We start from the raw sequence: 15,639 nt of genomic DNA, 5'->3' as shown, positions 1-15,639 counted from the left end.
GACAGCAGCACAGATATGTCTGGGATCTGAAACATGGACTTTGGTAAAAACTGCCCATGTGCCCTTGAAAGCAAAACCTGTTTTATGACACACTGACAGTTTAGATTTCTCAGTAATTAGTGGAGAAATATTTATTCAGTTGAGACACTTACATTTTATATACTTAATGAAATTTTTCTTTTCACAGTGATACTAACTATGGTATGGTTTTATTACCAGGATTATTTACAGAAAACAAATCGGCATTCAGGTATTTTATTCAAAATTCACTGTGCATATTTGGAGAAATTGGACGTGAACTCAGAAATGAGGACACAGAACTTAACTCTTAGTACATATTATTTATGATATTTTCTTGTTGCCTGGCTGATGTTGCTCAGTGGTTGAGCATTGACCTGTGCACCAACAGGTCGCTGGTGCAATTCCCAGTCATGGTACATTTCCTGGACACAAGGTCAACCCTCAGTAGGTGGCATGCAGGAGACAGCCCTTTAATATTTTTTTATCATCAACGTTTCTATCTCTCTCTAACTCTCCCTTCCTCTCTTTCTAAGAAATCAATTTAAAAACCCATATTTAATATTTTCTTCTTCACTCCTTGATGAATAACAAACATCATGGGTAAACAGACAGACCTCTAAGGATTCATTCTGTAGTGAATGACTTCTATTCAAGTCTTCAATAAAAGTTGTTGAAAAGCTTTGCTTCATCTTCTCAGGCAGGGGCAGAGGACATGAGATTGTAGAACTTGGTAGAGATGTTACCTCCATACATGCCTTTTTGTTATGAGGCATTAGTCATTTTCCTTGAGATGATAAAAGTGATGAATTAGGATTCTCTATGAATGCAAATAAGATTTTGGGAAAATATGGCACGGGGCAAATTTTACACCTTATTGATTAATGAAGGGTGTTCAAATGGGAAAAAAAAAAAAAATACAAGCCCGGAAAAGATAGTAAGAACAGTGCAGGTGAGCTCGGCTCATTAGATGCACCCATGGCAAGAGGCATTCCAGAGAAGTGGGTGAAGGTGTAAGAGGTTTAAGAGCCTGGAGAACACAGTGTCATGGGGGCAGTGCATTTCATAGGATTGAAATACGGAAACACTTTCTGATAAAAGGAACATGAAGAAAATTTATAGATGAGAAACCCATGGTTAGTGACATTAAAAAAGGAGACAGTGCCAGCTTCATAGTCTAGGAAAACTCCAACACGACGGGGAGGAACACTCAGGTACAGGGTTAATGTCGTGGAGTCAGAGGAGGCAGAATCCACAAAAACCTTATATTCAGAATCGTTCTGTAGCCCTATAACCCAGTAACCATATTTAGGCTGAAATCTAGTGCAAAAAGGCTTTCTATTTAAAGATTCTCTTCGAACTTCCCTGAGAAAGAAGCCAGGGAATGATTTTCCACATACCCCCATAATCCAGGCACGTTTCTGTGACACATCCACCTCCCAGTAATGCTTCCCTGATGTGATAGAACAGGATCCCAGGACACCAAAATCCATCTTATCAGCTAACAAATGCAACAAATAGACAGGTCTCACTTGTCTCCGATCCTCAGAAATGGCAATATTTGATTTATCCATGGGAGGATCCAGGGTCATGTGTACTGTAGAAAAATTACAGGGTTGGGTGAGGAATCTGACATACTTTATTTGTGACATTGTAAGAGAGTTTTGAGAATAAAATGAGTGGAAAATGGGAAGGATTTGATTTGGTTCTTGAGGAGCATTACTCACTGAAGAAATATAACATATATGTGGGTGTTGGGAGGGAAAACCTGGGTCGTTATACGAGAGACCTAGCAGAAAATGCAAAATTCTAAAAGAAGATGAGGACAAGGTGACTTTGTGATATTGTGATTTCTCCTTACCCCAGTAGCGTCGCACATCTGTGAGTTCTGAAATTAGAAAAAAATCCATAACATCAAATATAGGCAAAATGTTCTGCATCAACATCTATTTTCTCCCCATATCAGGGAAAGATTGGGGTTTATGTAAGTTAGTACATGGAATAGGGGTGAACACGACAGTTGACCACTCCCCATTGAATATGCTCTTATAACCAGAATATAATATTTGTCTTTTTATTTCTCCTCCAGCTACACCTTAAACCTGAACTTTAACCCCAACCATAACAACAATCTCACAGCCACCCATTGCTCTAGCATTCCTCACCATTAAACACTTGTAGCATCCCTCCCAGATCAGGAGCTTGGAGCACTCTCCTTTGCTTCATGGGGAGAGTTTTTGGCTTCTTCAGAGTGAAGGTCTTACTCCTAGAGACAACAAGATAGATCAACACAGCTCTGAATTTTTGTCTCTCCAAAACCACTGATTTTATCTACTCACCCCAAGGAGTACTTGAGCCCCCATTCATGGACTCCTGAGAAAGGAGAGAGTAGACTTCTGACCTTGGCACCAGAAGAAATGTGCTCAATCCACTTTCTCAGTTGACTGCTGTCTGCCCTTGGAAATGCATTGACCTCTCAGAAGTAGTTTATTCCTTTCACAGTGATAACTATCCTCTCCCTTTCTAACTCCCAAAGATCATATGAAATTATGTGCCATAGTGAATTTCTTTAAAATGCAAACTTTGGTACCTTGAAATAAATAAGTATAATGAAAAGTCGTGACATGGATGTAAATTCCCAGCAATATGACAAGAATGTGAGGATACAGAACATGGATCCTTATGTTTGAGATATATCAAGTGTGGGAATACTGTCTGGGAAGAACCAAGACCTTTAAATTCCACTGCCCAATAGGAGGCCTGCAGAACTACATCTGAGGTTTCAGGTTCTCTGAGAAAAAATATAACACTTGGAAAATAAGATACTATGAATGCTATACTACTAGTGGTCTGAATTTCATGTGTTTGGAATAGATTAGTGCAGTCAAGTAGGTGTTCAAATTTAGACACAAAGATGCTGCCCTTCCTTTCGGATTTCAAAAGTGCATGACCAAGATGGATCAACTGTTTTTCAAAGGGTCAAAGTAATCCTTGATATTCAAGTCAGCCTTTGGAAAATAAAGAGAACTATATCTTCTATTCAGAGAGCAGAAATTTAAATATAAAGGAGTTGTCTCAAATTCTGAGTGCTTAGGAGGTAAAGAAGACATGACATTCCCATGGTCAATACATCACCTGTTACATGTGAAAATCTGAGTTAGACAAAGGCATGCATAGAATTTATGAAGTCAGATGGGTCTGATACTGCAACATCTTATACAAACCCAAACTTTGCAACTCCCTCGAGTAAATTGACTACATAAAATCTGGGTTATTGTCAATAGGTATACAATAAACAAGCCATATGTGAACAGAAATTTAAGATAAAACTACATCTAAATGTTTCTGCCCTGAGCAATAGTTTATTCTTATTAATCACCAGGTATCATTAATGTCTTTAAACACTTTTTACAGCACAAAAAGACCATCGCTGGTCTCCCATACATACCTTTCCATAATGCCTTTCACATCCTAAGGAGGAAAGAGACACTATAAGTCATGAAGTAATAAGCTCTTTCACTAACAAAACTTCAACACATCTCCCCTCTCCACCCCCCTGATCTGGTGAAAATAGAGATGGTCCTAATGTGAGAGCAGGTTAATATAATGCCTAGTAAAGAAGCCACGGGAACCAGTAACTTAAGATATTTACTATGTAAATTATTTTTCAACAAACAAATTACCTCCTCTTTTATACACCTTCGTCCATGTTACCAATATCCACTTGGTCACTATTCTAAACACTACAGTATTTACTGTGTTTCAGGGTCTAAAAGTTTATTCCATATTGTTAACTATTTTCAGTCTTCTGACCTTGTTTCTCATCACATCCTCCTCTTGTTACATCCTCTTTCTAAAATCAATAAACACATATTTTTTTAAAAGTCACCACAAGGCTGGTAGGAGGGAAAAATGAAACTGGCTGGTACCACACCCACAGGTGTACATTATGAAATTAGACCCCAACTCAGCCTGAGAGGCAATCCCACACACTGATGTGCCAATGACAATCAAGGCTCAACTACAACAAGAAAGCATGCACACCTCAAACATTAGACACCCCTAGAGAACCTGGTTCAGATGAACACAGAAACTGCACCACTGGGCCCCAAGGGAAGCCTGCTACATAAGGCCACTCTGCCAAGGCTGGGAGATGTGGCAGATATACCAAACACATAGAAATAAACATAGGAAGGCAGCCGAATGAGGAGACAAAGAAACATGTCCCAGATGAAAGATCAGGACAAAATTTCAGAAAAACAACTAAACAAAATGGAGGCAAGCAATCTACCAAATGCAGAATTCTAAACACTGGTTATAAGGATGCTCAGTGAACTTAGCGAAGAATAGATTATCTGACTGAGAACTTCAACAAAGAGAGAAGAAACATAGAAAGGAGATAGAAAGCATAAAAAACACCCAGTGAGAAATGAAAAATACAAAGAAAAAAAGTCTTAAACATGGCAGGAGAAAAGCAGTTAGTTACTTATAAGGGGGCTCCGTAAGTATCCCAACTAATTCCTCAACTCAAACTTTGCTGGCCAGAAGGGAGTGGCATGATATATTCAAAGTGATGGAAAGCAAAGACCTACAACCTAGATTATTCTACCCAGCAAGGCTATTATTTAAAATTGAAGGAGACATAAAGAGCTTCCTAGATAAGAAAAAGCTCAAGGAGATAATCACCACCAAATCAGTATAATAAGAAAGGTTAAAGAGACTTATGAAAAGGAGAAAATAAAAAGCAAAAATGTAAATAAGAAAATCATCATGATGTAGAAGCCATGACCAACATTGTCAACCAGCTCCACCTGACAACTAAAGACCCTTTCACCCAATCAATACACACTTCAAATTATTTTCAAATTCACATAAACAATATGGACATACAATATTTTAGTAGAAAAAGCAAGTCAACACAGCTATAATGTTGAAATAATAAAACATATGCTTTCTGATTAGAAAGGAATTAAATTTAAAACACACAGCAGAAAAAAAAGTAAAAAATCACCAGGTGTTTGTACATTAAACAACACCATTTCAAATATTTTTAGGGTTAAGACAAAAATAACAAAGCAAATTTGAAAAAAGTTAAATTGATTCAAAATAACAAGGCCTAGCAGGTGGAGCTCAGTGCTTAAGGGCTGACTTATGAACCAGGAGGTCAAGATTCAATTCCCAGTCAGAGCACACACTAGGGTTGCAGGCTCCATCTCCAGTAGGGGGCATGCAAGTGATAGCTGATCAATGATTGTCTCTCATCATTGATGTTTCTATCTCTCTCTCCCTCTCACTTACTCTCTGAAATCAATAAAAAACAAACAGATAAGTAAATAATCCAAATGTCTGGAATATAGCTAAAACAATGCATTTATAACAGTAAAAACTGTAAGAGAAAAGACGGTGAAGTCAGGGGTCAAAATTCCTACTTTAAGCCTTGGGTGGTATTGTTCAGTGGTGAGAGTGTCGTCCCAGAACCAAAGACTCCCACATTCAATTTCTGGTGAAGAGCATGTACCTGTGTTGCAGGTTTGATCCCTGGCCTCCTTTGGTGTGTGTGCCATAGGCAACCAATGAATGTGCCCCTCCCTCACTGGATGTTTCTCTCTCTCTCTCTCTCTCTCTCTCTCTCTCTCTCTCTCTCTCTCTCTCTCCCTTCCTCCTTATCTGCTTCCCTCCCTCCCTTTCATTCTCTCTAAACTCTAAAAATCAATGGAAAAAATATCCTAGGGTGAGGATTAACAAAATAAAATAAACAAAAATATTCTCACTCTAATAAACTAGAAAAATAACAAAAAATTAAATTCAATGCACACACACAGAAACACATGCACACTCTCATATATCAATGTGCATTTACATACACACACAAAGGAAACTATATAAGTGAGAGTAGAAACCTGTGATATAGAAAGGTTAAATATAAATCATAAATAAATAAATAAATAATAACACAGTAAAATTTATTCTAAAAAATACCAATGAGCCTTGGCTAGTTTGGCTCAATAGATAGAGCGTTGCCCCGCAGACTGAAGGGTCCTGGGTCAATTCCAGTCAAGGGTACATGCCCCAGTTGCAGGCTCGATCTCCAGTAGGGGGCATGCAGGAGGCAGCTGATCAATAATTCTCTCTTATCATGGATGTTTCTATCTCTCTCACCTTCTGCCTTTCTCTCTAAAATCAATAAATATATATTAAAAAGCAAACAAACCAAAAAATGTCAGTGACCTTGACAAATTATAACTTACTGGACCAAAAATAATCACAAAATCAGGAACAAAAGGAGCCGTTACTGTTAGTATTGTAGAAATGAAAAATATTCTAAGAAATAATGACTAATTTCATGCTTATGAATCTGACAACTTAAAATGGACAAATTTCTACAATGATGTACATTACCAAGAACTGACTCAAAAAACATAAAAAAAACTGAGAAAACCTAATACAAGTAAAAAAAAATATTTTAAACTTTTCCATTAACATAAAGGCCCAGAGTGAAATGATTTCACTGGTAAATCTACGGAAATAAAAAATAAATAATGCCAATCCTTCACAACTGTTTATTCAGAAAATTCAGAAAGAACAGAAGAATTTCAACTTATTCTAAAAAGAAAAAGAACAACTCTTGTATCATGAAGAGATACCTGAATAAAGTTCTAGGCTAGATCACAGACACAGGGGCCTACAGAATACAAGGAATCTTCTCTTCACAGTCAATTTTATACTTAAATTGATACATTAATAAGAACCAGATGTTTCCTTGTTGTTCATGCATTCAACAATTCCAATAACCTCTGAAACAGATGCAGGGAAGGGTCACTGCAAGACCAATGCAACCCCAGTGTCAACACCACAAACAGCACAGCCACACAGCAGAGAAGGGAACTTAGTCTTAATTTTCCTTAAGTTCAGATGCTGGGGTTTATTTCTAAGTCTTACCTGCAGCATCTCTACTGTTGACCCCTGCAACCGATGCTCCAGATCTGAGATGAGATCTCTCAACAACTTCCTCTGCTGGGCCAGCTCACTCTCAGCCTGAGACAGGTCATCGAGATTCTCTGCCGCCTCCTTCTCCAGCCTTTGCAGCTCCTTCTGCTCCTCACTGGCCAGGATACCTCTCAGTTGTTTAAAACAATTCTGAACATTTTTCAAGTCATTTTCTATTTGATCCTTCAGGAATGAGAAAGAAAGACAGGGACTCAGGTTATCAGGCATACTGGGAGCCAGAAAAGTAAGTATTTGATTTGGATGTTCTCAGAGGGAAGAGAGATGGAAGCAGAGGAGCAATTCTTGGGGAGGCTGATTTTCCCCATTATTTCATCTTCATTATATCCCAAAATAATGCTCTCATGTCTACATTCTTGAAGCCAAACCTGAAACAAAATGGGACACCTGGGTGTGGCTCAGCTCTCAGAGCTGCCCAGGACAGTGATGCCTCCATGCATTACTCCTCACCCCACCCCACCGCAGCCTAAGTTGAGCTCCTGGAACAGAGCCATGAACCATTAGTAACTGTCTTCCCTGGAAGAGTTTAAGGCTCAAAAAAAAAAAAAAAAAGAAAAAAGAAAAGATAAATGAATGTAAAATTCACTACCATCCTCACCCTAGAGTCTATCTATGGGAATAGCTAACCTCCAAATATCAGCATTATTTTTGTGACATGCTTATTTCCAGCCCTATTTCTACCAGGGAAAGAATATACAATGGCTAATCAATGACTCTGGACATATCAACTGTCAGAAAACAAGAAGGAAGGGAACTCCTTGTAATTAAAACACAAAGTCATGCCCAGATTCTTGGATAATTACCAGAAAAAGTCTCCTCCTACCTTCTTGGAAGTTCTCTCTTCTTCAAGGTCATCATCCAATTTTTCACCTTCCTGATGCTCTGCCCTCAGCCTGTCCAGAGCTGCCTGGAGCTTTTCCTATGGGAGAGGATTCACTTCAGGGTTAAGCTATGGGCTCTCTCCTCATCAGAAGAGAGGATTAATGGGAAGAAATCAGGTTCATCTCTAAAGAAACTGTAAAATGACCATTAGAATCTGTGATTTGAAGGAAACCTGAAGTGGTTATGTGTTCTTTAAGACTCAGATGATAGAAATCACCATTACTATGTCAAGAGAAGACTGGTTCTCTTTGCCCTAGAACAGCGGTTCTCAACCTGTGGGTCAAGATCCCTTTGGGGGTCGTACGACCCTTTCACAGGGATAACCTAAGACCATCGGAAAACACATATATAATTACATATGGTTTTTGTGATTAATAACTATGCTTTAATTATGTTCAATTTATATCAATGAAACTACATCCTGCATATCAGATATTTACATTATGATTCATAACAGTAGCAAAATTACAGTTATGAAGTTGCAACAAAATACTTCTATGATTAGGGGTCACCACAACATGAAGAACTGTATTAAAGGGTCGTGGCATTAGGAAGGTTGAGAACCAACGCCCTAGAAGAAAATACTTGATCCGTTATTAAGGAAAGAACTTAGGTCTCCATCCACCCAGCTGCCCAGTTACCCCTCATGTCTAAAGAGATGATGACAACTTTGCTTGTGCACCAAACCTCTACCTATTAGCACAAAGTCTGAAAACACCTACTCTCCTTTACAGTCTGCTCATCATTTGTAATTGTGTGGAATGTATAGAAATGTCCTTCAGGCCTTGGAAGGCGAACATAGGAAGAAAAGTGATTACAGGCCTCAGGACTGTGGTGGCAAGATAATTACAGTCAAATACAAAAGTTGAGATTTCTCATCAAGTGCTATTTTCTGTCCTGTCTTTCTTCCACCCTGGTCTGTTACCTTGTACTCCTGGGCAATCTCCTCCATGAGGAAGGTGTGGTGACCCTGGTGCTCTTGAGACCGCTCACAAAGCCAGCAAATGATCTTCTCATCCTCCTGGCAGAAGAGCAGGAGTTTCTCTCCATGGCGCACACAGAGATCTGTCCTTTGCTCCTCCTGTGGGCTCAACTTGACCTCCCTAAGCGCCTCCACAATGTTGGCCACATGTCAATTGGGACGCAGGTTCTCAGGCTGATAAGTGCTCCTGCACACTGGGCAGCTGCTCTCTCCTTGGCCGATCATGGACCCCCTGTTGTTTGCAGTGATGCAGGCTTGGCAAAATGTGTGCCCACAGTCCAGGCTCATGGGTTCTGTGAGGAGCTCCAGGCAGATGGGGCATGTTACCTCCTCCTTTATGTTCACCAGGATTCCTGAAGCCATCGCAGCTGCTCCCCTGCTCCTATCTGTCCTGATCTGAGCCTTCTGCTGCTCACTGATCTCTGCCTGATTGGAAACATTAATGGGGGGCAGAGTAAGAATGGTAGGAATAAATGTTGCTAATTATATAAAAATTAAGGATGAAGCAAGAATAGATGTAAAAGGACAAAAAATAAAAGGTAGAGAGACAAGGCAAGGAGCATGGTGATCTAGAAAAAAATACTATTTGTAATAATATTATTTATGTTTATTTTTTTGTTAATCCTCACTTGAGGATTTTTTTGTCATTGATTTTTAGACAGAGTGGAAGGGAGAGAGGGGAAGAGAAAGAAACACACACACAAAGAGAGAGAGAGAGAGAGGAAGAGAGAGAGAGAGAGAGAGAGAGAGAGACATGAATGTGAGAGAGACAGATAAATTGGTTGTCTGCAACAGATACACAAATCTGGGTGGTGATCAAACTTGCAACCCTGGTAAGTATCCATGACCCTTCCATGCACAAGCCAACACTCTAACCACTGAGAAATTCCTGCCAGGCACATAAGAACTTTAAATAGCTTTATTTAACGTTTTCATTTGTGCAATGGTTGTTATTGTCATTTACTGTTACTAAACCAAAGGATGACCTGAGGCCTTTTTTACAAAGAAAAGATGTTTGTGTGACCCAGCATCTCTCCAACTTAATCTTTCCTATACCAAACACATCTCCAAACCACTTTTGGGTCTGGGCTTTTATACCTGTTCTTTCATCAGGCATTGATACCCTGGTGTCAGTAGGACTCAATTTCATCCTTCAGTTAACAATCTCCTTCCGTGTTCCTTTATCAGAAAGACCTGCTCTGGGTATCGGGCCTAAACCAGCAGTCAGACATCCCTCTTGCAATCCAGGACCACTGGCTCCTATCCACTCATCTGCCCTCCTGCCTGATTGCCCCTAACCACTCTACCTGCCTAACTGATTGCCCCTAAACCCTCTGCCTGGCTGTCTGATTGCCCCTAACCACTTTGCCTGCCTGCCTGATTGCCCCTTACCACTTTGCCACCTGCCTGAAAACCCCTAAGCACTCTGCCTGCCTGTCTGATGCCCATAACTGCTCCACTGCCTGCCTGATTGCCCCTAAGTGCTCTCCCCTGCTGTTCTGATAAACCCTAAGTGCCCTCCCCTGCTGGCCTGATCGCCATTAAATGCTCTCCCCTGCCGGCCTGATCGCCCCCAACAGCTCTCCCCTGGTAGCCTGATCACCCCTCACCACCTCTGCCTTGGCCTCCACCACCGTGGCTTTGTTTGGAAGGATGTCTGGAAGGATGTCCAGAAGATGTTCGGTCTATCCGTTCTAATTAGCATATTACCTTTTATTAGTATAGATAATATGTGACAATGTATTTGTGTAATGGCATGAGCAAACCCTTTATCAGATGTGTACATAAAGTTAGTGAGTGACTTACAGAGACCATTTATTTTCAATACACAGAGTTGCAATGATTCTAATGTATTCAGGGTCCCCCTTCCTACCTTACAGGGTTAATTAAAGACAATGTAGGTAACTTATGAGGTTCTAGGGAGTCTTGTTGGATAAATAGTACAATTTCATGTTTGCCTGGAAGTATGCCAAGGATATTGACAGGAGCCTAATGGTGTGTATGTTTAATTGATGATGGGGAGGGAGATAGCATAAAGATGTTCATAGGATCACACAAGTCACATATCTGAAAAAATAGAAACACAGATAAAGTAAATATCAGTCTTGCAAAAGAAATCTCAAAATATTAGGCAAGATCATTCAACTAATTTTTCATCACTATGAACTACATGCTAACAACTAAACTAATACCCACAAACACAGAAATGAATCTAAACAGAGAGTTTAAACCACTGGGACCCTGACATCCACCTGGAAAGTAACAGTAAATTAAGTCATATATATATACAAGCTGATGTGAAAAACACTACTAGAGAGATGTGCATGTTGTTGGGAAATCAAATTATTGGGATATATAAAGGGTTTTCCAGCAATTCAGACTTAAATACCTAAGGGTGGAACTAAAACCTGAGGAAGATGAAGGAAATAAGGCATATGGGAGAGCAAAAGAATATATTAGGTGAAGAAAATGACCCATTCACTGAAGATGCACCACATTGTCTGAGATGGAAAATGTCAGTGTGGCTCGTGTGAGAAAACTGCTAGGCCTTTGGCATCACATGAGCCTGCAGTGACCTATGGCACTTAGTGAATTAGGTAACATTTAGGAACACTTTGCCAAGAGCAAAAGTAATCACCAGTGTTGGGCTGTGTAGTAATCGGTGGATCCAGTGGGGAACTGGGAAGATGAGTAGGATGCACATACAGTTGCCCAGGGGAGAGATGATGATAGCTTTCAGGACAAGAAGATGAAGGACATGGAGAGCAAGTGATGAGTGAGACATAGGCTGTGGTAAGAAGAAAGGATTGAAAGTTAGATTAGATTATGGAGAACAAAAGGTAAACATCAGGCCTGGGTTCTTTCTTCCTAGAAAAGTAATATTGGATAAGTTTTCTAATGAATTTTTCTTTTGTTTTTCTTGTCTGGAAACATCATAAGGCCATAACAAAGTGGAAGATCAGCTTCCTTACAAGGCCAGATTGTTGATAGCAAAATCAGCTTGATGTAGAAAGTGCATTTGGATTTAGGAGGATTTCATATAGACCTCAAATGCCAGTTAATATGCTTAAATTTCATTTTTCATAAGGGGATTGTGACTTTTATAACCACCATGTATCCTTATGGCCCAGGGATGCAATGCCTATGGGCTTTCACAAGGTAATTTGCACTCTGTAGCTCTAGGCTTACATAAACTTTAGTGGTCTCACACACATCTACTAAGTCTGGCTTCTTAAAAGGCTGAGATAACAGAAATAAAGTACCTTCCATAGCACTGTGAAGAACACCACTAATAGCTGCTAAGGCAGCCAATGTCAGCATGCCCTGCCTCCTGTCCTGTATCCTCAGCTCAGCTAAGTGACCCTGACAGCTTATATCTCACAGGTCACAAGATGGTAATGACCATCCAAATTGGAGATGATGCTGGTGGTCATTTCAAAGAGGCGTCGACAAAAAGGACCACATGCTAACCTGACTAACTCAGGAAAGGCCTGTGTGGTAGCCTTACAAATTCAGAGACCTAAATTAACCACAGAGGGTGGTCTGAAATTAAAAGTTTTTAAACTGAAAGAGCAGTTTTGTTGGTTAGTCATATCCTAGGCTGGCCTTTTTGCCTGACAAAGTCAATCTTTACTTTAACTGAGCCTGTCTAGTGTCCTTTTGCATCTACAATAACATATAGCTGAAATGTCAAGGTAATTTTCCTTTTGTCTGGACCCCACAAGGCACCACTCTACAGAGACCATAAATACCCTCATTGTTGTTGAGCTAATTGTTGACTGTTAACTATCCTACACCCACCTAAGTAAAAGAAGAATGTGTCTATCATTTTACTTTCTATCCAATCCCAGAGGTTCCATACCCTCCCCTCTTTGCTTTCTTCTGCCTCAGCCTCCCCAATCTATCACCAATGGATTTCATGTAACACACTTACATCTTCTCTTTTGATTCTAATGTATAATACAGGGTGCAAAACTGCCATTCTCTGGAGCATTATGTCAATCCATTGAGAATCTGCTTCCAGCCAATGTGGACAGCTGGGCTTAAATAAACACACAGAACTTCCTGACAAGTTTAAATGTTTCTTTTTGTTTGTTTGTTTTGGAAGGGAGGGCCCTGAGGGAGGGGGGAGGAGGGAGTAGGGAGGGGGGAGGGGTTTGAATGCTTCTTAAGTTACCAGTGGGTATCACGGAATGGTAACACAGTGATGCTCATTCTCCCACCTGGACTCGGTATGGCCCTGTGGCTACAGTCTGGGATCGGGAGCTCCCTTGGGAACGTCAAGTAAATGGGACTATGAAGCAAAAATGAAAGAAAAGATCTTAGTCTTGATGGTTGCCAAAGTTTGATGGTAAAGAAAGATCTGCAGAATAAGTTAGTAAATGTTCCCTTTGCTCTGTTCTCTGAAGGGAAATTTATAAAGGCTGTATGGAGAGGAATTTAGACCCACAAACACTGACTACTAGTGCCATGGTCATCATACATGAAGGGAACCTGATGAGGAATGAGGCTGAAGGAGAACAGACGTGTATTCCAGGTGGTGGTCCAGATACTGAAAACAGCCCAGAGGCCACATGCAGTTAGCCCCTGGCTGCAGGATCAGGGATAGACATTGTTTCAGGGTAGCTATCATTTAATATCTATTCCTGGTTTATGACTCCAGCATGACCCAAACTTAGGGTATGAGTCTCCAAAAATTTTGCATCTCATCCATGAGCCAACCAATCCTGAGACCCACCAGGAGCCTGGAGAGGAGGGAGGAGCACAGCATGCATTCTGCCTCGGAGCTGCAGAATTTATTTTTATGGTGGGGCTACAAGGAGCTAAGGTCAAAGTACCTGCTGCCATAGGATACAGAAGAGGAAAGTGCAGAGGAGCTCGAGTCCTCACACATGGAGTCTGACCCACCACTACCTAAGCAGTGACCAGGGCTGCACAGCAGGCAGGCAGATAGATGTGGAAACAGGAGTGGTGTCTGCGCTGGAAGGATATCACACATGTGAAGCCCATCTTTGAGTTCTTAGGTGTTTGTGCCCCACAAGAGGCTCTCTGGGGATCTGCACCAGAAACCGGAACCCACAGAGTGTCTGTCTTCAGAAAGGAATAAGGCTTGTGCCCAGAGAACCCTAGGGGTGTAGGGTACAGGTAATTCCTCTTTCAAAGGGCAGGTGAACAGGACTTAAAGGTTTTATAGGACTTGCTCCATGACCCGCGCAAAATCAGAGGTTTGAGAAGTGCCTAAAGGAAATCCTTCTCCTGCATGAGGAGTAGAAGCCTGTTGGACTCTCACTGAGGCTCAGACCTGGAGAATGATGGCTACTTGGTGTTCCACCCCTACCTCATGAGACCAGGGCTGCATGGCTCTCTAACCAGTCAGTGCTCCTGGGTGTGCCCGCCCCAATCTTCTGCTGCAGCCCCGCCCACAGAGCTGACTGTGGAGTGCTAGGCCCCAACCCCCTCCCAGGGGCATCACCTGTGCCCCACCTTCAGGACGCTACTGGATTGGCCTCTGCCAGCCACCAAGGTCCCCGCCCCAGCTATTGGGCCAGGGCAGCCCTCACAGAGGAGCCCCTTGAGTCCCAGGCTCCGGTTGTGGGGGTGGGAGAGGTTGCATTTTCCTGCCCAGAGGTCTGAAATAATGAAAGACAAAGTTGTTGGCAGACTAGCACCCTCCATCCCCCACCTGCCACCCCACCCCGGCCCCACTCTGCTGCTCATCCCAGGTAAGGCTCAGAGAGCAGAGAAAAACTCACCTCCAATCTTCCAGGGAAAAAGGCCTATTCAATTGTCCTGGAGTCTCAGCCTAAGGGCAGAAGTGGTGATAATTCACTCTCCAAACCAGCTGCAGGAGGAGCAGAGTGAAAATGAAAGTTAAATTCTTAGGGGAGGGGCAGGAAAGGAGAAAATCTATGGACCAATGAGAGGCTTTCACAAAGACCTCCAGGAAATACTAACACTTTGTGCCTTAGCTCAGAGGGGCCAGTGACTACATTCCTAATCCTATCTCAGTTCTGCTCCCAGAAGCTGTTCTCATGGTTCTCACAGTAATTCATCCACTGGAGAACTAGGCTGACCTGAGCTGTGACTGTCACACACATCACCCTCATCTTGTTCCCTTAGGGATGAGGTGTCATGAGGAGGGAATGAAATACCTCCTTCCCCACAGGGAGGACCCTCCCTGAAGGCCCACCTGAGGCAGTGATCCTGGCATCTCTCCCCTATCCTGTCCCTACCAGCTAAGCTAAGTGACCCTGGCCAAGTTGTTCCTGGCCGTCCTGTGAGAGGGAACGGCTGCCCAAATCTGAAGTTACCTCAGGTGGTCAGCCAGGGGCGCTATCACAGATGGTAGCACTGTGATGCTGGCTTTCAGAACCTGGATTCAATAGGGACAAGATGACTCTTTTCCTAAATGGACTGCACAGATCAAACTACATGATGTATCATCTGATGGGCAATGTTTTCTAATACCATTTAACATATAATCTTCATAGTCTTAACATAATAGAAATGAAACAGCAAAGTAATTGTGAGGAATTACTTTATGAGTCAGCATGACTGTCCACTGGTTGCCCAGATTAAATATTATTTCTGAGTGCGTCTGTGAGGGTGTTTCCAGATGAGATTAGCATTTGGATCTTTGGTCACAATAAATTAGATTAAGGGTCTAAGCCAGCAGTTCCCAACCTGTGGGTCGCGACCACTTTGGCGGTCGAACGACCCTTTCACAGGGGTCGCCTAAGACCATCCTGCAT

The 15,639-nt window shown here is 41.6% G+C and overlaps 1 protein-coding gene across 1 annotated transcript; it reads right to left on the bottom strand.

Moving 5' to 3' along the window:
- Nucleotides 1-744: 744 nt before the first annotated feature.
- On the bottom strand, nucleotides 745-9,309 carry LOC118664748 (tripartite motif-containing protein 5-like). The gene is given in 6 exon segments (XM_036325218.1): nucleotides 745-1,906; nucleotides 2,184-2,284; nucleotides 3,467-3,489; nucleotides 6,958-7,188; nucleotides 7,847-7,942; nucleotides 8,831-9,309. Coding segments are annotated over 6 exon segments (1,737 nt in total). The 5' UTR covers nucleotides 9,251-9,309; the 3' UTR covers nucleotides 745-1,040.
- Nucleotides 9,310-15,639: the final 6,330 nt, after the last annotated feature.

The sequence above is a fragment of the Myotis myotis genome, unplaced genomic scaffold (genome assembly GCF_014108235.1).
Source record: "Myotis myotis isolate mMyoMyo1 unplaced genomic scaffold, mMyoMyo1.p scaffold_m19_p_10, whole genome shotgun sequence".
Taxonomy (NCBI): domain Eukaryota; kingdom Metazoa; phylum Chordata; class Mammalia; order Chiroptera; family Vespertilionidae; genus Myotis; species Myotis myotis.
The sequence above is the reverse complement of the archived record's forward strand: the minus strand, read 5'-3'. Positions and strand labels throughout refer to the sequence as shown.